The sequence below is a fragment of the Hevea brasiliensis genome, chromosome 8 (genome assembly GCF_030052815.1).
Source record: "Hevea brasiliensis isolate MT/VB/25A 57/8 chromosome 8, ASM3005281v1, whole genome shotgun sequence".
Classification (NCBI taxonomy): Eukaryota; Viridiplantae; Streptophyta; class Magnoliopsida; order Malpighiales; family Euphorbiaceae; genus Hevea; species Hevea brasiliensis.
In genome coordinates, this window is record NC_079500.1 from 72,321,340 (window position 1) to 72,346,520 (window position 25,181).

The 25,181-nt window shown below is 31.1% G+C and overlaps 1 protein-coding gene across 1 annotated transcript; it reads right to left on the reverse strand.

Annotated features, from left to right (window-relative positions):
• Nucleotides 1-611: 611 nt before the first annotated feature.
• LOC131182141 (uncharacterized) lies at nucleotides 612-4,060 on the reverse strand. Its single transcript, XM_058150791.1, has 2 exons — nucleotides 3,506-4,060; nucleotides 612-734 (listed from the first exon to the last, which is right to left on the reverse strand). The coding sequence occupies exons 1-2, from the start codon at nucleotides 4,058-4,060 to the stop codon at nucleotides 612-614; spliced, it is 678 nt and encodes a 225-aa protein (XP_058006774.1).
• Between the last annotated feature and the right edge of the window lie 21,121 nt (nucleotides 4,061-25,181).

A 25,181-nucleotide genomic window follows, 5' to 3' on the forward strand; every position in this document is an offset into this window, starting at 1 on the left:
ATTTTTGTGGTGCCAAAGTGTCCTCCATATAATGATGAATGGCAGTGTTGCAGAATGCTCTTTATTTCCTCTTCCGGTATGCATCTTCTTATTAACCCGTCATTACATCTCTTATACAGCAGAGGTTCTTCCCATATGTAGAACCATACATCATGCAGGAATTTCTTCTTTTGCTGATAAGTCATGTTTAGAGGCAGTACCCTACATACTAGAAAATTAACAAAGTCAGTAGAGCTTGTGAGAATGCTAGTAATTGCTCATCAAGAAATGAATCATCAATTGGTAAATCCTCGATGTCCCCTGTGTATTCTGGTTTTAGCCTGGAGAGATAGTCAGCTACCACTTTTTCAGATCCCTTTTTGTCCTTGATTTCAAGGTCAAATTCTTGCAGGAGTAAAATCCATCGAATCATCCTTGGTTTTGCCTCTTTCTCGCTCAAAAGGTATCGGATGACAGCATGATCTATGAATACAATGAATTTTGACCCAATTAGGCGGGATCTAAATTTGTCAATTACAAACACTACTACTATGAATTCTTTTTCTGTGGTAGCATAATTGATTTGTGTGTCGTTGAGTGTTTTGCTGGCATAATAAATGGCGTGAGGCTTTTTATCTTTTCTTTGCCCGAGCACTGCTCCAACTGCATAGTCTCTTGCATCGTACATCACCTCGAATGGTAGTTCCCAATCCTGTGGTTGCATTATTGGTGCTAAAATCAGGGCTTCCTTGATCCTGTTAAAGGAGACAAGGCAATTTTCATCAAAATCAAAGGGAACATCTTGACTTAACAAGTTAGTAAGTGGCTTAGCTATTTTGGAAAAATCTTTAATGAATCTTATGTAGAAGCCTGCATGTCCCAAAAAGCTTCGTACTCCTTTGACTGATGTTGGTGGTGGCATTTTTTCAATGATTTCGATTTTTACCTTATCACCTTCAATTCCTCTTTCTGATATCAAATGTCCTAGAACTATACCTTTCCTTACCATGAAGTAGCATTTTTCCCAAATTAGGACCACGTTTGATTCTTCACATCTTTATAATACTTTAGATAAGTTAGCTAGGCAATCATCAAAGTAGTTTCATAGACAGAAAAATCATCCATAAAAACCTCCATAATATTTTCAATATAATAAAAAAAAATAGCCATCATGTATTTTTGGAAAGTAGCAGGGGCATTACAAAGACTAAAGGGCATTCTTCTATATGTAAATGTTTCGTAAGGGCATGTGAATGTGGTCTTTTCTTGGTCTTCTGGGTGAATAGGAATTTGGAAGAATCCCGAATACCCATCAAGATAGCAGAAGTAGAAATGTTTTACTAATCTTTTTAACATTTGATCTATGAAAGGAAGAGAAAAGTGGTCCTTTCTGGTGGCACTATTCAATTTCTTATAATCTATGCACATGCACCAACCAGTAACTACCCTAGTAGGGATTAGTTCATCTTTTGCATTTTGAATGACAATTGTCCCACCTTCTTAGGCACTACATACACTGGACTAACCCATTTGCTATCAGAGATCGGGTATATAATACCTGCATCTAATAGTTTGATAATTTCCTTTTTTACTACTTTTTTCATGTTTGGGGTAAGTCTCCTTTGATGTTTAATAGTGGGTTTATTGTTTTCTTCCATAAGTATCCTATGCATGCAAATGGAAGGATTAATCCCTTTTAGGTCTCCTATTTTATACCCTATACTGTTGCTATGGGTCCTAAGTACCCTTAGCAATTTTTCCTCTTTTATTTTTTTGTTGGTTTTTCAACCACCGCAAGTGTGCGAATTGCTAACAAGTAATAAAGTGATGAGTAGAGTATCATTCCCATGAGGACCATGTTGAGTACCAAACTATAGTGATTTTAATTATCTAGATGATCGAATTGTAGAGAAATAATAATTATATCTAAATTGAAAGAAATAAAATCTAAATAATTAACTAAAATAAAATACTAATGGACAAAAGCATTCTAAAGCTAGGGGTTCACACTTCAACCAATTGTAGAATCAATCTGACTCATTCAATAAATGGGAGATCATTACTTTGATAGAAATTAATCCTAAGTTATCTTATATCCTCTCTCAAGGCACTCAAGGTGCATTTTAATTAACATAAACCCTACTTTCGTGGTGACTAAATTAATTAAAACCCTTTAAGATCTTTGATCAATTTTGGAACTCCACAAATGTCATCAGCCTATCTCTAGGTTAGATTTCCTAGGTTCAAAATCCTGATTTTCTAATATTAATCTTCACCTTTCAGTCCTTTAATTAATATCTGTAATCAATACTAAGTGGGTATCAATATATAGCATGCATTAAGATCACAAGAGATTGAATTAAAGAATAAAATAACCAATGTATTAAATAAAATCAAACCAGATCCATAATGAAATTGAGTGCTACACCCTAACCATAGAATAAAGAACTTACTCACCCATGGTGAGTTTTATAATCAAGTTTATAAAAAGATAAAGAGAAGACATGAGAAGAAAATAGAGTGAACGAACTTAGAAGAAGAATTGAAACCTTGGACTTTTGGAACTTCAGCTAAAAATCCCTTAGAGAAATCTTGCAGATCTTATTTTCTCCCTTGCCTCCCTTGAAGTTGATGTACATCCTTGAATGTAAATAACCTCCTTTGAATGTTAATTCTCTTTTTAGATGTAAATTCTCTCCCTCCCTCAATTCTTGACTTGTTATATTTATATCTGGTGTAAAAACCCTAATTTCAGAGTCCTAGAAACGTTAGGAGTCCATCCGGGTCGAGTTGGAAGCAAGAAAAGTCGCATCAGAATCGTTGTTAGGGGACTTTACATGGGTCGTGTAGTGATACACGCCCCGTGTAACTTTCTGCCACTTTTGTTTTTCAAGTTTTCTTTGTCTAGGAGGTTGCACAGGGTCTAGAAAGTTACATGGGGCAAGTTACAAGGCCCGTTTACTGCTTCTGGACTTGTATTCTCTATGTTTTGACATCTAAATCTCTTCCAAACTTGTCCTTGATTTTAGAATCACATAAAAACACCTGATAAAATATAAAAATCAATGAATTTAGTTGGATTAACATGTTTTCTAAAATAATAATAAAGACACATAAAAATAAACATAAAAGGAGACTAGATGCTAACAAAATGCAATGAATGTTAACCTTAAATGTTTATATAATTTGATTTAATCACTATTTCAAATAATCTGGCATTGACAATAATAGGATATTCAGAATTTGAGTCCAGGAATGCGTACCTTAGTGTAGAAGGAAGAGGTTTCAGTTCTACCTATTTGGTGTTTTCCTGAAGCTTGCCTTTGGGCTGTTCCTCCTTTAACTCTTCTATAGCAAAAACTTGAACCAATAGTAGGGGTGGATTAGCTGTCAAGAATTGAGCACAAGCTGCAATTTTCATGTTCTCCTTCTCTACTGTGTGGCTGTGCATGATGGATGCTCTTAGAGGATTTTCAAGGTGTGCTTTAATAAATTCCTCTTCAACTTGCTTGTCAATTATATCAACCTTGAAGCATTCATTAGGTTCAAGTTTGTGTTTCATTGCGCTGAACAGGTTGAACTCCACTTCTTCATCTCCTACCTTGAGAGTTGAAAGTCCGTTCTTAACATCTATGACAGCTCTAACAGTTGCTAAAAAAGATCTTCCCAGGATTATAGGGATTTGGACGTCCTCCTCCATTTCCAGTACAATAAAATCAACTGGGATAAAAAAATTTTCCACCTTGATAGGGATGTTTTTTAGAATGCCTACAGGGTATTTTACAGATCGATCAGCCAGTTGTAATGAAATTGTTGTAGGCTTAAATTCCCCCACATCAAGCTTCTTACATATTGACAAAGGCATTAGACTCACACTTGCACCTAGATCACAGAGGGTTTTATCTATATTCATGTTACCGATAAGACAATGTATGGAGAAGCTTCCTGGATCCTTAAGTTTTGGTGGCAGCTTGTTCTGCAATATGGCACTGCATTCCTCTGGAAGAGCAACAGTCTCATAGTCCTCCAGCCTTCTTTTCTTTGATAAAATATCTTTAAGGAACTTGGCATAAGATGGCATTTGAGAGAGTGCTTCTATAAAAGGAATGTTTATATAGAGTTTCTGCAAAACTTCTAGAAACTTCCCAAACTGCTTATCCAATTTGGCTTTCTGGAATCTCTGAGGAAAGGGAAGAGGAGGCTAATATGGCTCTGGTAGCTTCTTTTCCTTCCTTGCTTCCTCTTCTTGCTTCTTTTTAGCTTCTTCCTTTTTCTCCTCTGATTGGTTTTCAGATTTATCAGAGGTTCTCTCAATTGGTTCTTCTTCAGACTGTTCTAAAATCCTTCCACTCCTCAATGTAACTGCCTTACAGTGCTCTCTTGGGTTCATCTCGGGTTGACTAGGCAGCTTACCAACAATTTTGCTTGAAGATGTTGCTTGCTGAGTAATTTGATTTTCAAACGTTTTGTTGTGGGTAGCAAGTTGGTCCATTCTGGAAGCTAGCTGTTTGATCATTTCATTTTGCTGTTGCCGGGCTGCTAGGAAGCTTTCCATTATGGATTCCATAGTCGACCTTGGTTCAGGCTGTTGGCTCTTAGGGGGTGGCGGTGGTTGTGTAGGGTTTTATCCCCTATTCTGAAATCCCGGGGGCACTAGTGGTCTGTACACTTGCTGTTTGTTCATCTGCTAATTCTGTGAATTTGACCATGAGAAATTTGGGTGGTTCCTCCATCTAGGGTTATATGTATTTGAATATGGATTATAGGGCTATCTCTGGTTGAAGTTCCCTCCGTTATTCACATAGTTCTGTAGGGAGTTCACTGAAGCTATTATATTCTGAACCCATGTATCCTCTTCCACAGCTGTCATCGTGTTGACTGTTCATCCCTATAGCATTAGCTTGCATTTTATCAAGCCTCTTTGTGAGCTGGTCAAATTGAGCATTTATCATGCTTAGGGCATCCGCTTCTAGTATCCCTGTTGTTTTCCTTGTGTTCCCTCGTTCATTTGACCATTCATAATTGTGATATGCAACCCTCTCTAGAAGTTCAAGTGCTTGATCCACTGTTTTCTCCATTAGGTCACCTTCTACTGTTGAATCTACTGTGCTCCTTATAGAGGGCAGAAGCCCATTATAGAAGTTCTAAATCAGGAGCCAATCTTCTATGCCATGGTACAGGCATTCTCTCTGTAGGTCTTTATATCTCTCCCATGCATCATAGAGTGATTCACCTTCCCTTTGCCTAAAGGTGTTGAGTTCAACTCTCAACCTTGCAGTCTTTGTAGGTGGAAAGTACCTTGCTAGAAAAGCTTGTGAGAGGTGTAACACCCCTATTTGCATAGCCTGGTATATTTCACTGTTCCGGTGACCGGTGTCGGTCCAGACAATTAAAGGGGATTAGAACCACACTTAAGACAATTAGATCAGCCATAAACACACAAATAATTAGTAATTTCCAATTAGTTAAGTATAAATAAGAAAAATAGAACATAAGAAGTTAAACGAGCCGAGAGTCACAACGATGGGTGACCATCTCGGGAACGACTGCGAAGCCATTTTAAACTCAAATTTTGAACCGTAAAATGTGACGCTGCGGTCCTTAGGACCATTACGAACACAGTGGAAAAGAGAAAATCACGAAAAAGAACTGTTAAGCCAGTCAAATAATAATGGTCAGGGAGCCAGAAGAAATATGGAATTAATTACAAACCGGGATGAACAGGCGAGGGGCAATTTGGTCAATTGACCCCGAGAGCTGACTCCTGACCTAACTGTCAAATAAAATTGGAGAAAAAAAAATTTCAGAATCGAGAATTAAATTAAAGAACTAATAGAAAAAAAAAAGAAAAAGAAAAGTTGAAAAGGTGATGACATCATCATGATGACGCAACTATGACTTCATAATTAATTTTAATTTAATTGACTAAGTCAAATTAAAGAATAAAAACAAAATTGAAAGGCCAAATTTTATCTTCTTCTTCTTCTTCTTTTTTTTCTCTTTCCCGTAGCTTCTCATCTCTCTCCCTTTTCTCACTAAATCCTCCATGGCTACTTAATTTCAAGCTTTTAAAGCTTGAATCAACTCCATAAATCCCACAATTTTCCTAAATAAAACTTGTTCTTAGATCTTGGCAAGCCTATTGAGAAAGAAATTTGAAGGAAAATAAAAAGGAAATTGAAGCTTTGGGAATACTTCCTTAAAAGTTAGTCAAGAATCCTCTCAATTTTCCTTATATTCATGAAATTTCACTTGAAGTGAACTAGTATTGATGAAAATAAAATAAAAACAACATATTTAGGAATATAGTGAAATTCAGCCAGCTTCGAGGTAACTTGAAATTGATGGATTTTGATACAATTAAAAAGGTAGGCAAGCTTGATTGAAGGTGTAGTTGAGGTTTATATAGTTTAATTGTATGAAATGAGCTAAACATGGAAGTTAGGGTTTTGGACATTAGGGTTTAGAGAACAAAAATGTGAAAAACTTGTAAATGGTGTCTTTGACCTAATGTGAAGTGAGAAATGGTCATTTGTGACCTAATTAAGTGTGTTAGAAGTGTTGGAATTAAAGTCAAATTCGGATTGGGTATGCACCATGACCAAAAGTCAACTTTGAGGGACCAAAAATGAAATTTTACAAGTCCAATTGGTATGGGACCAATTGGGACTGAAAATAGGCACTAAATGACACAATTTTCATTTAGGAAGCATGCCCAAAAAGTGACTAAAACCTAGTGAACAAATTGACCAAACTTGAAAATCTGCAGTATGAACAGTACACATAAACAGTAATTGTGTTTGGGTCATAACTTGAGCTAGGAAGGTCTACATGACCTGAAATTTTACCAGTGGTTAGATGAGATATAGACCTAAAACTTTCATGAAGAACACAAACCCAAATTATGTCATTAACGAAGTGATTTGGCCACCCCAATTTGGTGACTCAAATCTGCCAGCACCAGAAAATTACCCAGAATTCTGGGTTGTGTCTAATCCGGCAGCCATGGTTCAAATGGCCATAACTTGAGCTACAAAACTCCAATTGGAGTGATTCAAAAAGGAGAATAAACTTAAGACAATAGGGAACATTTTCTATGTAGAAAGTTTTGCCAAATTCTAACAGTAAACTGACTAATGAAACAGTACAACTAGGGACACCAAAACTGAAAATTTGGCAATTTTGCCTAAAAGACCAAAGTTTTGAGAAAATGACCAAAACCAACAAGTTTGGTGATCAAAATGTGGTATGTGGGTAAAGTTGGAATTCCCATACCTATTAAGCCTTAGAAAGTCAATAATTTGACTTAAATAGTGTAGTGAATAGTAACCCGAAACACAAAATTTCAAGAACGTCGAGTTTAGCACATTAGAGCTAGATAAAAGTGAAGTTAAATTTATTTTTGGATTTAGGCTAAGTTATGGTACTGAAACACTGTAAAATTGTGTGTTTTAGTTGAAAAGAATACCAAGAAAGAACCCGATGAACCGAGTCGAGGCCAAGAGGCGACTCGCTTGAGGTTTGTGCACAACATCATTATGCTTTAAAATTCATTGATTAAGTGAATGAAATATGCATTTTACCTTTGCTTTGAATTGTTGAAAGTATTGTGACCTTATTTATGATGTTTGGATTTAAATTGTGAAAGTTACTGTGTATATTTGAAATGACAATGTTTAGCAAATTGTTAAGATAAGTTTTGAAACCACAGTGTCATGACCATATATTTGAACACCTCACTAGCACGACTAGTGGGGGTAATTAGTTTCGAATTTTGATTCCTTCTCTGGAGAATTGTTGAGGTGTGCCAGTAGAAGAGGATGTGAATGGATATCCATATATTTGAGCTAGCTAGCCTTGTAATGTGATTTCTCTTTAGCCTCTGGCTATTGAGATTCTATTTGTTTCGAATGGCATGATCTACTGTGGGTTTTATGAAATGTGTTTTGATACTTTGAAATGAACTTGGTATGCAGTAAAATCTCATAATTCATGTTTTGTGTTTAATGCTCATGTTTAGTCAATTTTTTGAATAAATGTGATTTATATTTTGCATAAAGATTATTTTAGTATGTTGTGCACCACTGAGTCCTAGTACTCAGCGATAGCTTTTATTGCTGTAACAGATACAGAGACTAGAGGAGCAGCAGACTGAGTTGCTAAGGATTAAAGATCATTCAGCTTGAAGTTATCGGGTATAATTTATACCCTAATTGTAAATATTTCTTTTGATGTATGTATTGCATATAAAAGTATGGACATGTAAATGGGTCTTGAGCAGCTTTTACAAAGTTTGTATGAAGTTTGTAATAAAAAAATTTAGTTTGAACTTCCTTTGATGTAAATTTTGTAATGATGTGTATATAAATTGTTTTATCTCTAATGAAATATGAGTGAAACTATTTCATTTAATTGAATGAAATGTATTGCTAGTATTTTGAGGATTATTAAATTTTGAACTTGAGAAATTGATTGAAATGATTGTGGAGTTATTGAAATGGATTGAGTGTGATTGTGAAATTGAAGTAGTTGTTGGGGAAAAATTTTTGGAATTGCTTTTTACAGGTATTTGAAGAACTGTTTTCTCAAAATACAGAGGGAACTCTGTTAAAATTTTTATAAAATTTGCAAAAAAATAAAATGGACCAAAAATATTAACTAGTTTTAATTTTAACTAAATGTTTTAAATACTTATTAGAAAATGCTCAACACTTATAAAAAATAAGAAAATTGTTTTAAAATCCCTTGTAGGGTACTTAATGAGTTATCGGTAGGTGAAGTTTGGTAGTTCATTAGGTATTCTACGGGATCATGTTATGCCTTACAGAGGGATAAGGTGTGATAAGAGATCTTCCCAAGTGGTGAATGTTCCAGCTGGTTAAGAAAGTAACCACTTCCTTGCTCTATCTCGAAGGGAAAATGGAAATGCTTTGAGCCTTATGGCTTGATCAGATACTCCATTCATCTTGAATGTGTCACAAAGGGCAAGAAAGCACTGGAGGTGGTAATGCGGATCTTCTGTTGGTGAACCCCCAAACTGGGTCTATTGAATCATCTGGAGCCATGCCGGTTTTAATTCAAAATTGTTGGCATCCACTGTGGGTCTTATAATACTAGGTTGGAATCCTTATATAGAGGGAGCTCCATAATCCTTCAAGAGTATCGGCCTGTTGTTGTTATTGTTGGCCATTTTTGGAATTTCTGGATTTCTTTGATCTTCTCCTTCACGTTACCTCTCCCTCCAGATAATTCTTAGGGTTCTGTCTATCTCTGGATCCAAATTAAAGACTTCTTCCTTTAGTCTTATTCTGGTCATGTACCAAACCAATCACCTAGGAAAGAATAAGAGAATAAAACAATTTAAACAAAATTAAACAATAAATGAAAATACCTAAATCAGTTAAATTACTTATCGCCTAATATTACTAAAATTAAAGTTCCCCAGCAACGGCACTAAAAACTTGTTTGCTGGTTTTACAACCCCGCAAGTGCATGGATCGCGAACAAGTAATAAAGTAGTGAGTAAAGTATCGTCTCACAAGGAATTTAATTAGTAAATACCAACGTATACAGTGATTTTGGCTGTCTAGACTGTCGAATAAAATGAGAGAATGAAACTTATCTATTTTAAATGCTAGAATAATAAACTTAAAATGGAATAGTCTATTTTGAAATTATTCCGGAATTAAGATTTTACACTTTAATCTTACTATAGATGTAATCTTGTCTATTTACTGGATTGAGAATTATTTGCCTTAATGAAAATTAATCCTAAGATATCCTAAGTCCTCTCTCAAGGCACCTAGAGTGTATTTTAATTAACCTAAACCCTACTTTCGTGGCGATTAAATTAATTAAAACCCTTTAAGATCTTTGACTAATTTCGGAACTTCACAAAGGTCATCAGCCTATCTCTAGGTCAGATTTTCTAGGTTCAAAATCTTGATTTTCTAATATTAATTTTCATTTTTCAGTCCTTCAATTAATATCTGTAATCAATACTAAGTGAGTACCAACACATAGCATGCATTAAGATCACAAGAAATTAAATCAAGGAATAAATCTCAAATCCAATAAATAAAACTTAATGTTTATCCATAATAATGATTACAAGTATTACTCTCCTAATTCCAGAATATGAAAATTACTCACTCATGTTGAGTTCAGCAAACATGATAAAAATAAAGTAAAAGACAATAAAAATCCTCTAAAAGAAATAGAACAAAAGAACTGAAAAGGATCTGCAACTTTGATCTTGTGGAACTTTGGTTGAAGGCTCCTGGTGATACCTGGGCATTACCTGGTGGCTTTATGCGATTCCAATAAATGATATTTCACCTCATGCCACAAATACTATGGTCCAATTTTGGTCTCCCTAAACATTGAACAAAAATTGATGATTCCAACTCAGACCAGCCCAATAGACACCCTTGCTCCCAATTAACATCACAACCACATTTAAAGGTTGCAAAGCACAACTCTATATCTCAATACATTGGGTAGTAACACCTACTACTTCTTTCATCACATATGGACAATAAAATCAACCACTTAATACACCTATATGTTGTTAAGAGAGTATTAATTTGGTTCAACTATTAGATATAACTGATAATTGTTAGAATTCAAACAATTAAATCAAAATGGTTGGTAAATCTATCAAAACTGCAGTTGATAGTTGATAGATTGCATATCAGCTATAGTTTGTATCTGTTTGCTGGTTTACAACCCCGCAAGTACATGGATCGCTAACAAGTAATATAGTAATGAGTAAAGTATGTTCCCACAAGAAATTTATAGACATAAGTACCAAGTTAGACAGCAAATTTGACTGTTTAAACTACCGAATAAGTTGAGAGATTAATTCTAAACTACTAATACTGAGAATTAAAAGAAAATAAAGCTATAAATTTAAATTTAGAAATCAATTGACTAAACAATTTCAGAATAAAGATTTCATACTTTAAACCTATTATGGACTTAACTTCACCTATTTAATAGATTGAGAATTGTGACATTAATGGAAATTAATCCTAAGATATCCTATGTCCTCTCTCAAGGTACCTAAGTGTATCTTAATTAATCTAAATTAAAACCCTTTAAGCTCTTTGATTAATTATGAGATTCCATAAAGGATGTCAGCCTATCTCCAGGTCAGATTTTCTATATTCAAAATTTTGATTTCCAATACTAATCTTCACCTTTTAGTTCTTCAACTAGTATCTTATATCATAACTAAGTGGGTACCAATACATAGTATGCATTAAAAATACAAAATATTAAATCAAAGAACAAAACTCAAATCCATTAAATGAACTTAGTATATATCCATAGCAGACATTAAAAGTGCTACTCTCCTAATTCTAGAATTAAACAAACTACTCACTCATGGTGAGTAAAATAAACATATTTAAATTAAAGTAAAGGAACATAAGACAAATTGGAAGCAATATAACAAAAGAACCCAGAACCAAGATTATGCAACCTTGAACTTTTGGAACTTCAGCTAAGAGTCATTCTCCTTGATGCTAATGCAGATTCCCTTCAACTTGCTTAGAAAACTAGGTGTAAACTAAAACTAACTCTAATTTGAACTAAAAGGTTTTCTGCTTGTTTTAGCCTTCTAGTATTTAAATTAAGTGCTTCAAAGTCATGCTTCAGAGTCTCAAGAGCCTTAAAAGTCTATTCGGAATGTGTGAAATGGAGTTAGAGTCGTATCAGAAGTCTCTGCTACAAAGTATACGACCCATGTGGAACTATACAGCCCTGGGCGGTGTAAGTCGCTAGACCAATTTCGAGCTTTATTCATGAGAAGGCAGCTAATTACATGGGGGTAGGGAGTTCACGCGGGGCTATTAGCACTGCTCGTGTACTGTTGTCCTTCCTTGGCTCTCCAGGTTTCAACCAATAGAAGATTACATGGGGGTTTGTGAGGTACACGAGGTCTTTTACACGACTCATGTACTGTGGCTTCTCCATGTCTTCTTCAGTTTCGCTTGGCCAGGGGGTTACATGGGTCAGGCTTTGTCCTTACATGACCCGTGTAAAGTTATGCGGCAATCCCTCTTGCTTTTCTTGCTTTTCAATCTTGTCCAATCGACTTCCATGCCTTGGTTCTTTTCTAAAACACCTGAAAAGATATAGAAAATACGAAATTAATAAGAGATCGCCATAATCAACAAAAACTAATGAAACTAAGTGAAATGCATGCAATTAACTACCTAAATGCTGTGAAATGCAATGTAATAGTGCTTTAGAATGCCTATATGATATAAGTGTATAAATATCAACTTTGAAATAGAAGATATTTTTCTTATTAGTTGGTAGCTGATTTGATTTTAACTTTTTTTATTTAGATTATGTTACCCTTCTAAAATTTATTAATTACAAGATTTTTGCGTTTCAAATTAATTTTTTATATCAATAAATTATTTATGATAACATGAAATAATTGATAAAAATAAAAATATTTTAAATAATAACTGAATTGTTATAATATTCATTCTTATATGATAAAAAAATGTATATACATAAAAAAATAAATACATTTTTTAAAAAATATATTTTTAATTCATATATATTGTATAATAAATTGTTAATTATATATCTATTTTCATAATAAACTAAATAGTATGATACATATTTTTATTAGTTATTTTAGATATAACAATAATAATTAGACATAATTTTGCCAATCAATTAAAATATATCAACTACAATAAACTACCAACTATTTACTACGAGCTCTAGCAACAACAAAACCAAATAGCACTAAATCAATCTTTTTATTTCAATATGATACAAACAAACTGAAATTATTTAGCTTATAATATGCATAATTCTCTAATATGCAGCTTTATTGGAAATTAATTTAATCCAAATAAGAAAAAAATGAATAAGTGTGAATGTTGAACTGAATAAATATACATAGTTTTAAGTTTTACCCACCTTTACCAGCATTTTAACTGATCCTTAGTCGTGGCATGCAATCCAAGTTGAAGCGGTCGGATTGGATCTTGATCGGTAAGAAAATGGAGTTAAAGATTTAATTAAAAAAATAAATTAAATCAAAATAAATGTAAAAAAGTAGAATAAAACTACTAAAATTATATATATATATAATTTAAAAAAATTAAACGTAAAGAAAATAATAGAATTTTCAACTGGGGATGGATGTCTAGGGATCAGCAAGGGCCCTGGCCCTAAGATTAAAAAATTTGAGGAGTTATCATGTGACTTAAAAAAAAAAATAGGACTGCCCTCCAAATTAAAGAAATTAGTTTTATATATATATATATAATTTATTTTTAAGACTTTAATTCTCCAATTAACCTTTTAATTTTCAATATGTTAAAACATATATTATTATTTTTCAAAAATTTTTTTGTGTAAAATTTTTTTTATACAACGGATCAATTAGAATAAAATTCAGAGGGTTCTTATGCCCAAAAAAAATTTAAAATTAAAAGGACAACTTTGAAACAATATTTAAAACAATATTATAAATATTTTGAACTTTTGAAATATTCAAATATAATATGAACTCTAAGATTAAGTTAATTATATACGTATTTTTTTCCTTTAAAAAAATTAAAAAAATATAGATTAATAGTTAATACTAAGACCCTATTTGGTTCAATTCTATGGTGAAATAGAATTTATTTATAAATATATTTTATGATAAAATTTATTTACAAATAAATTTTTTTATTTAGTGAATTTTATATTAAATATAAAATTCATTTCAAATAAAATAAATTTTGTGTTTAGAATAAATAAAATAAAATAAATGAATATATAATAAGAATGTAATTTTATTACTTAATATATATATAATTTTAAATTTGAAATTCATTCATAAATTTTATTAATTTTGATAGAATTTGATTTAATTATAATAAATTTTATAAAAATTTTAAATAAATTTTTATTTAAATCAAACAATAAAATTTTAAATTTAGAAATAAATTATATAAAATTTTATAAAATTCATTTATATCAAATACTATCTGATAAAACAAGTGGGAGGCATTTTAAATAACTTGCAAGACAAAAAATTTAGAAAATGAGGTGGTTTAAACATTGATTAATGATGTTGTTTGGTAGAATTAAGTGGACTTGTGATGGTGCAAACTAAAATCTTTATTTTAATATTTTTTATGATCTCAAGATATCCTTTCTTAATAATTATTCAAATTGGTAGTTTGATTGTACCATTTGGAACTAATTCAACATATGAGAGTAGCCAATAAGATGATATTTGAGAGTCATATCCAAAGGCTTACTATATAAATTAAATGCGAAAAGAAAAAGTCCAAACTTGAGAACAAAAGAAATAATAAGTTTCCACTGAGTGATACACTAGTGGATGTTTTGCATTCCTTTGGAAGTGGAGAATTGCTATATACGACAAGATAGTTTAATGTCACTTTCTGTGGTTATGCAATATTTTTGGGTTATGCAATATTTTTTTTGTTGGCTAATTTAAATGGGCACTTGCATGCTTTTGAATAAAATAAAAAAGAATAATAAGTAAATTGTCCGTAGTCTAGCGATTTGGTGAAATTTTTTGTAGTCTTAACAACAAGGGACATGATAATTGCTTGGTTGGATTAAAATAGACTTGTTGATGTGTTTGTCACCATTTCAAGTATCGATTTTATTAGGAATATGTAAATGTGAAATTTTTATATTAAAAATAGATGAGATGAATAAAAAATATAAAAGTAAAAATGACTTATAAATTTATTGTATTAAAATTTTGAGTTAGATATCGTGTTAAATTTATAAGTATATTATTTTATAAGATTCATAAAAAAAATTTCTTTCCAAGCACTGTAGACTCTTCGGATCTCTAACAGATTTTAATTAAAAAAATTAAATTAAATTAATTTAATTTTTTTAATATTAATTATTAATTTAAAAAAAATTAGTTACTCTATTTGATTCAGCTAAATCAAAACAAACTAATCTTACAGATTAAAGTTTTCCATTGCTTTCTTGTGTCACATTGCCTTCCTGAATAAAAGCCTAAATTTTTTTTACAGCTCTCACTTAACTTGTCCCTTTCAGTTTCACGCACGCCCTGGCCCTCCTCCCTTTGGGTCTTCTTCTTCTTTTCAAATCCTCGTCTTTGTCTTTTAAAAAATAAATTAAAAAAAATTAAAAATCTACACTGACTTAAGCCACACAATTGATGATTCAATTAAGAATTAATCCAATAACTTGAATGACCTAATTTGAAGTCGATCTATTTTAGTACACCTAATAATCTGGATTTTAACTCAAAGATTACATTAATAAAAATAATTTATTAATAAAATTAACATTTTGAATTAAAATGACCCACAACCTATGAATTGATTCGAAATTAATCTAAAATTATTTTTGCATAGTCGTTCAATGGAAATTAGAAATCAGTTCTCAATCCAAATGATTATGGTCCAAACTTGTTTGAAAAATAAAATCTGAAATAATTTATAATTCAAATAACTCTGAACCAAACCCACTCAATTCATTCCATTTATACCACATCTAAATACAACATATTTACCTCTTGACTAAGGTTATTTTTAAAGTGATTTGAATTTATGATTCATAATATATATATATATATATATATATATATTTTAAATATATGACTCGAAGAGAAATTATATCTATTTCATAGAATTTTAAAGCAATAATTTAATCACCTTACTAAATTCTTTGTTTTTTTTTTTTCGGTGAGTATTTTTCTCGGTAGTTGCCATTCTCTCTTTTTCTTTTTTCCTTTTATTATATTTATGCATTTTTCTTTATAATCTTTTGATATATATCATTTTAGAACAAATCTATATTTGTTCTTAGATCATCTGGGTTTGTCTCCTCCTTTTGGGAGGATTTATTATCTCTTCTTTTACAAATTTGTGGTTTCCTTTTTTTTTTTTTAGTTTAAAGTTTTTAATTGTTTTGCTTTATTATTTAGGTAGGAATATAATAATAAGATGTACAAATTTTTTCTTCATAAAGATATCAAAGTTTGATACTTTTTAAATTGGACTCATAGAAAAATTATGGAGTTGATGACCAACTCAAATGCTCTGTCAACACTATCAAGTCATTCAAATTAAGATAATTACTATTAGATTTTGTATAAGTGATTTGTTTTAAATTTTCTTACTCAAAATTATAATAGTATAAACTTTAAATTTATATTCTATCATTAAAGCTCCATAAATAAATAGGTCTAATTATTTAAACCAAGCTGAGTCTAAATTGAGACATAAAAAATTTTAAGGGTAATTTTGAAAAAATTATGATTTCATGCATTTACACCTAAAGGAAAAAAAGTTGCACTTAGGTTCACTTTGTTGGTAATTCCTATTCTATACAATGGGTTTTGACAAAAATATCCTTCATTATTAATATTATTTATAAAGATACCAATAAAAATATATTTATGGCCACAGATATACAAATTCGTAGCTTTCAATATATATTAGCGACAATGAGTTGTTGCTAATTCATTTTAGATCGTTGCTAACAACTTTAAATGATAGCATTTTTGTTTCTATACTTTTAGCACTGAGAGAATATTTAAGCTAATTGTTACTAATAATTTTTAACGACAATACATTTGTCGCTAAATTCATAAATAATTTCAATATCAAATATTAGTATAGTTAATATAAATTAAAATTTTAATAGTATTTTAATAATAATTCTATTTATACCAAAAATCCTATTATAGATTCTAGTAAAGCAATTCTATAATTTTCACCTTATTAACTCATTAAAACCTTTTAATTTATTATAATAAATTAATAAAAACCTTAAACACCAAATCTCACTTTTACTAATTTAATTATTGTTCTAAATATTCATAAATTTAAAATATAAAATTAATAAAATTTATTTTAATCATATTTATATAGGAAGGAGGGGAGAATAATAGGATAAACAAAAATATTCTTAACATAATTATAAAATTACTATTAAAAATTAACTATTTAATTAACATAATTATAAAATTGTTATTAAAACATTAACTATTTAATTAAACCAAAAAAATTGCATTTATATAAATAAATATGAAATTCTAATCCTATTCGTTGACAATTATTTTATTTGTTGCAAATTTATAACATCTTTTTAAAAAGAATCGTGAAAGAAAAAGCTTTAACTAAATATTATAATCAAGAACTAAAACTTTTAATCCAATCAGTTGTAATAACTACTTTATTATAAATTTATAGCTATTTTTTTTAAATTACAATATTGATAAAAATATAGTTTTAATCGTACTTAGAATATATTTTTATATGAACATGTTTTTAAATATAAAAAATTTTTCATTTATTTTATTTTCATTAAAAAATAAAATATTTTTTTATTCTCAAATTATTTTTAATTATAATAAATTCAAAATATTTAAAAATTAATAAAATTATTAGAATATCATTTAAATTTTGACTAATTTAGTTAAACATATAAAAATAAGTATAATTTTATGATCATGATAAAATTAATCAAAATTAAAAATTTAAATAAAATTGAAAAAACAAAGTTCTTAGATTTTTTTTATTTATTTTTCTAATTTACAAATAATTTTTTTTGTCAATAAAATATTTTAGTTTAGAAATTTATTAATAATTAAAAAGTACTATTCATGAAAAATATTTAGACTTTATTTAATTAAATAATTTAAAATTATATAATTTAATTTTATAAATACTTCATTTTATTAAGTTTTTTAATTTATGTTATATAATAATAATAATAATAATAATAATAATAATAATAATAATAATAATAATAATAATAATAATAATAATAATAATATGAATGGGAGAATTTATGAATTCATCAAATTATTCTTTTAGTTTTTTAATTTACATTAAATAATAATTAATATATTAAAATCTTAATATTATTATAATTCCTATTTAAAAAATAATTGTAAATATCTTAACTCACAAATAATTTTATTAATAATATATAATATTATGTATTTTAAAGAATTAATGATAAAAAATTAATTTTTAAAAATTTTTACAATAATAACTAATTCTTTTTTTCTTATATATACAATTTTAGCTTTGTGTGAAAAGTTTTTTTTAACCCATGCTTAAAATTGATTTAAACATATTAATGTGTTGTATTTTTTTATTGCTACTCTCTTTTTCAATCAATTAACATATCATATTTTAACCATTGATCTATTTTAAATTTTACCATTAATTAAAAATAATAAATATGTAAAATAAATCTAAAATTTATAAAAATTAAAAATTTAAGTACAATAGCAAAATGAAAGATATTTCAAATAACAAAATGAAAGATATTAGTGATAAATAATAATATATATTATTTATTTAAATATATACAACGAGAATAAAATGAAGTGTTTTTTTTTTAATTTTTTATATCTGTTTATAGTTTTTCATTAATTTGTATGCTTATTTTATTTTATTTTATTATTATATTATTACATTTGCTTTCAAGAAAAGTTTCTATTAGTTTCAAGATTTGTTAATTAATTAGTATGTAAACTTTTTTCAAAAATTGCATATACTTACCGACGAGTATAAATAACATGTAACGCACGTAAAAGAAAATAATTTCCTTAAATATTCTATTAATTAGCATTAAAAATAGAGATAATTTCAAAAATATTAGATTAGTGCTGACACTTAAGAGGAAAAAAAATGGGTTTTTTTGACATTTCCTGCCAATTTCTCGATGATCCAACCGTCAGATTAAAAATCCGAGACCACTTATGGACTCAGGGCAACGAAATCTTTGAGATGGGACTAACCCTGCTCCGATTGGACATTGTTTGAATAAGGCGATCATTGGACGGTCCAGATCACTTGGTGAGATTTTAAGACTTTTTCAATTTTCCAAAATTAAAAATAATTTTATAATAATTATTAACAAATTTTAGGCTTATTTTAGGTGTGATCGGAACAATGATAGCTCACCGACGCCTGGGACCGAGTTTTTAATCAGATTCAGCTGCTCGGCGGCTCGTCCTGAAATGTGGTCAATATTATAGTTGATTCTAGCGTTTTCAGATGCCTTGGACGCATTCCAAACGTTAGAATTGCCATAGATAAACCCAAACCCTAAGTTTTTTTAATTACCTAGTATCAAGTTTAGAATAAAAATTTATAAAATATTCATGGATAATTAGAAAATTATAATTCTTTTTGTAATAGTCTTATAACCTTGTTAAAGACTACGAGGAAAAATTTTAGAATTTTTAAAGGTAGTTTGAATGATATTTGCAAAATACTAGTTCTAGGGGCTATAACTGAATCTTTTGATTCTGTGAGATTTGCCTGGTTTGGAGGCCCTAGGAAGGGCCGTGTGATGTTGATGAGATATAGAGATGGGATGTGTGATTTAGTAGTGTTACTTGAACTACTTTGCAGGCTGGGTAGGTCTTAGGTACAGAGAAAACTCTACCAAAGTTTCGACAAGATCTTAGGAATTATTTTGATTTTATGGTTTAAATCAATTATTTAATTTTGTCAATCTTTTGATAGAGGTCAGTGTGTATATTTATGTGGTTGGTGATAGCCATCTTCTCCTTCTAGTCAAACCAGCTACAGTCCAGTCGATCAATCTGCGAGTAGATATTGATTTTATTTATAATTTCAATATTATTATATATTCAAGGCATGCTCATGCATCACATATAAATATATGTATGTAGCTAAATATTAGGCACGCCTTGTGTTGCATTTTAAATTAATAAAATTACTGTGGATGTCACCTTAGGGTAATTTAGAGCTATGTACGTGTGTCGGTGTGCATGTGGTGTGGTGTAATGAATATGGGTAGAGCGGGCAAATCAGCTTAAGCTAATCTGGCTTGGGGCCTGGTCCTTTTTGTAAAAGTCAGAGTGAGTACGGTTTTGAGTTAATCTCACTGAGCCCCGTATTTGGATTATTAAGTGAAAGTCTGGCTCAAGTTGATCTCGCTGGCAGACATTGGATTAAGAGAGCTGTATAGGAGATTAGCTCCTATATGTATATATATCTGATGTGATATATGGGTGTGTGAGTGCTCTAAATTATTCTTTGTGTTAGTGTTGTTTGAATTTGACTGAATATGATGATCTGTGCAGCATTTCATCCTTAGGGATGCATTAGTGCTAGATAGTTATAGAAATTATACTTAAAATCAATATCTTACTCTATGAGTCGAATGCTCACTCATGTTCACCCTATTTTTCCAGGCTACAAGTGGAGTTCTTTTTCAGGATAACCTGCTTCTTTCTTCACAGGTTTATTAGCAATTATTTATGTGTATTAATATTTTCTAAAATTGTAATCTAGAACTCCACATGTTTAGCAGTAATAATAATCTTGTTAGGTACTATGTAAATTTAAGTTTTGGTGTTTTAATAAATGCAAAATTTTTATGATATTTAAAATGTTTGTAAAAGGTGGTATTTTGGTTGAGCTAGGCTTCCTTAACTTTAGTTTTTCATGGTTATCGAGTTTAGTTGACCCAAATAAAAATGTAATATTTTATTTTATTTACAAGATAGGCCTTAGTTTTTGGCTCTAGTCATGGATTTGGGAACAATAAGGCTTACTACAGGCCACTGGAGCTTTATGCCGGCTTAGATCCTAGTGCCGACATAGCTCGTGGAATCGAGTCGTGATAAAGTTGGTATTAGAGCTTAGGCTCTAGATTCATGGAAAGATGTGTACCTAGAGTTGTCATATGCAGAGCATAGGATCCTGTTTCATCTTCTTCTGTAAATCCTTATTTCTAGCTTCTATATTATTCCTTGGGTAATGTAAGAGTGCTTCAATTTAATGTTTCAGTTTTCATGAAGTACATGGTGATGTGAACTGGAGTTAGCTGACGTGTTGAGGTCTGCCATGGGAATACGTACTTCAAGAAATGCTGTGTTTTATTAGTATAAGGATAACTAGCGTGCGTATCTAGTGCAACGCACGAGTACTTAAAGGTGAGTTATGACAGCATAGCTGCCCTAGATGGGAGTGAGAGTACGACTACTGGTAGTCATTAGTGGATAGTCCAGTTAGAGTAAGTTTATGATATCAGTGGATTCGAGAGAGATCAGAGATTGAGAAAACTAGTATGTTGGGATGCACCATAGTAAATGTGCAATATTCTCGATGTTTGTGCTATAAGTTGTAGATTACAGTACTGACACAGGATTATTGTGTAGAGCTGTGTGCTTTCTCGTAGTGCACCATAATGAGGGTGTTTGTAAACAGCCTCTATTTTGGTACAGTTACATCAAGACAAGGTTCTATTTCTGCAGAGGAGTTAGGAAAACTCTTTTTTAGGGTTTAAAACCCTTGAGCTAGAATACCAAAGGTCGTAGTTGGGTGATAACTAGAGTTAGTGGCTCAGTTATCCTAACTTGAGCGTAGATTTATAGCATAAGTCGCATAAGACTAGAGGTCTTTACTATGGTTGTAGTATAATGATGACACCTACTTAGTGGGGATCATTTGGTCTCCGATATGAGATCACTGGTAGTGTTGGCATTACGGTGGACGTATTGCCTAAAGTTTAATAAAGATAGCACCTCTTTTGTGTGACAGTGGAGAATAAATACGGCTCTATTTTCCAAAGGAGACTGGAGGTTATGAATAATATTCGTAGCCTACAAAGTGGCATTCTAGGAAAGTTTATGATATAAAAAGAGGGCAGATAGCCTTATATAGTTATGGCAATGCGGTAGAGGTAGTACCTCTCTTGTAGTCAGTTATGCCACATAGTATGGTAATGTCTTCTCAGAAGAGATAAAAGAGTACCACTACTATAATGATTTGTGGAATGATGTCCTAAATGGGACTGTAGTGGAAATAGTGGCTCAGGTACCCCCCCTTAGGGAGAGTACAATCAGATCATGATAGATGCAAAGCTTTGGAGTAGTAAGGGAAAAAGGGGATCCTGTAGATTCCCTCTTTGAGGTAGTAGAAGGTTGTTTAAAGTTAAGTAGAGGAAAAGAAAATGACTGCAAGTCAGCGAAAATAAGTCATAGGATATCAGTAGACAAAAGGAAAATAGAAATGAAAATTTGGATAGTTGGTTTCAGATGTAACAGGAAAGAAATTCGAATGGCAGTGGAAGTGCTAATTAGAGTGGTCGAAAGACTAATTCTTAGCAGTACAAAGGTGAAGATGACTTTGTAAAGACACTAAAAAGTACAGTTATCTAGCATAGCTATCAGGTCAATAAGAAGAGTGGAGCTGTAACGCCCTCACTTTAGTTAGTCTGTACGTTCTGCTATTTCGATGACTAAAGTCTGTTCGGATAGCTAGAATGTCGGGAACTATAATCAAACTAGAGTGAGGAGACATAAATTGGTTGAATAAAGACAAAAAAAATTAAGGAAAAATAAAAGAAAAGAAATGCCAATCAATTGAATGAGCCGGAAGTCACGGCAATGGGTGACCCTAATGGGAAGCGATTGTAAAGATAGTTATCAACCCCAGACTCATGGAGAAACCCTGTAAGATAAATATTAAGACTTAACTAGGAAATTTATGAGGTCTAAACAATAATAAAAATGTAACACCCCTCACCCATCTACAATGTAGCCAAGCAAGGCGTGCTACACGGCATGTCGGAGTACCTATTCTGTGATTATCTCATTTTCTGAACTCAATTTGATTTAAGAAGTCTTTACGTGATATTCATAACATATTGGTTCTGTTTTCATACTTTAATAAAATCAGTGTTTCAAACATGGTAATAAAAATCAGGCAAAGTGCTGTCTGTATTTCGGACAAACTATCCTCCTAAACCTGTTAAAAACAGTTCAATATGATAATCTCAACCTTCCAAATCTCAAAATTTCATAGTTTCAAAATAAAATCTATCATAATTTACATTCATCCAAATACTCTCCATAGGAGTTTAATATGTACAAATTTTTACAAACTTTAAAGTTTTATGATATATATATATTACATAACAAAATGTCAAAATACAACTGATAGTGATTACATAAGATCCTAAGTCCTACCATGTATGCAGTGTAGTGCAGATGACTCTGGACTCCTGTGTAGATCTGATGTCTCACCCGGTCGTAGGTCTACTGGGCTCCCCAGCTGTGTCTCCAATACCTACGCGTAGCAAAAGCAACGCGCTAAGCAATTTTGCTTAGTGGTACCAAATATAAAGAAATATACACTAAAATAAAATAAATGAATTATTTATGAATTTATGACATCGATATTCTTTGCAGTTGTTGATTCTACTTTTATTTGCTAACCTTTCATTTTTGCTAATTTTGGTGGTGCTGTATGTCAATAAACTAAATTTAGCTATTTGAATTTAATAATGCTTAAATTAACTGCCCGTGTAGCCTATATACTGACCAGACTAGATAAACAGATATACTGGCACTGGGTACCTAGTACCTCGGGTCGTCCCACCATCGATCACAAAGTGTCTGCCGGTGTGCAAACAGTGTGGCTAAAAAGCCATATAGTCAATCAGGCGATAAGCCAAGTATAATAACACAATCCGTATAGCTGTAGGCTATTAAAGTTACAGTGTGGCATAATATGCCGTAAAAACACAGTATGACATAAAGCCATTTACGGAACAACTGTCAGAATCCTATTAGCATGTCAACCTATCCAAACTAGTCAACTAGGCAAACTAGGGAATATTACAAATTAATTATTTAATTCTTCATTTTTTTTAGTTTACTAGTTATCATGTAATTCACAAGTCAATGTAAACGCTGAATTTTTTAGGTAATATGGGTAAGTTGATTTTAGCATCAACATGTTACAATTTGTAATTCAATATGCTGCCAATATAGTGCAATTTACCCTTTTTACAAGTTGGCATTCATTACCAAATTACTTCAAGCATCATTGTATGTAAATGTCAAATTTTCAGTTTTAGTGTGTTAGATTGGCCTAGCTTAATGTCCTATTTCTCTTGGTTTTTAACTTCTGATCAAAGAAGCAAAATTGCAGCTCTATGTCTTATTAAACTTTTGGCACAAATTTTAGGTCATTCTGAGTTGTATAGACCAAGATATGATCAATTTACTAAAGCTGGACAAATTGCATCTTTAGTGCAAAATTTGGTCAATTTTAGGTCACATTCAGTTCTGGCAGTTTTGGTACTCGAACTTATGCAAGCAACTTGACTTGGTTCTGGCCATTTTTGGGCTTTGGAGTCTTCATAATAATTGTAGCTCTATTTCTAAGCTTTCCATGATAAAAATTTTAGGTCATTTGGACCTGTTTTGAGTGAGTTATAGTCATCTTAGTGACTACTGTTCATATGGTCAAAAATCTGGGCTTGCACTTACCAATTCCAGATTAGGTCATTTTAAAGGTCAGTTTCTAGGTAGAATTTTGGCAATATTTCTACATGAAAGTTAGCCTATTTTGTGTCTAGTTTCACTTCCCATTGGCCTCATACCAATTGGGGCCACCAATTGTCACTTATGGTTCAATTTATCTACTGCCTTCATAACATAAAATCTGCACACAAAAAACATGACACTTCTCCTCCTCCCAAACTATAAATATACATTCATAACACTCCTATACCATTTATCATATCTCAATCATGTCCATTTGGGCAGAATATACAAGTGGTCCATGTACATTATACAACCCTAATTTGCAAAGTTAAATTCAACATAATATATACATGAAAACACTTGATTATAACATATACCTCCCAATCATTACTTCATATACACTGCCCTCAATTCATCTTCACCATAATTCATCAAGAAAATTCATGAAATTAAACACTAATTCATGAATTTAAAGGCTACCAAAAGTGGCAATTTACTAAGGGATACAAATTGCTTTCCAAACCTTCAAATTCAAATACTTAATGTACATATATACGAAAACTAAATTGCTACAACTTTAAAATGACTAAATCAATACTATTTTCCATCCATTAGAGGTAAGAAAAACTCAAGCAACATAGGTTCTCATGGCTGCCAAAATTGAACAATACCATAACTCAATAAATTCTTCCATTCTCTTCACCATTCAACTCACCTCAATCTAAACATGAAGTTTACTAAAGCAAGGGAGGGAATTTGGACACTTATGTCAACTTGACCTAGATAAAACCTTAGAATTTACTCTACTTTTTTCTGCCTAAAGGTTTCCCAAGATGTGTAGATCAACTTTAATGAATAACAATTGTTGAAATTATGGCTTGATGATGGA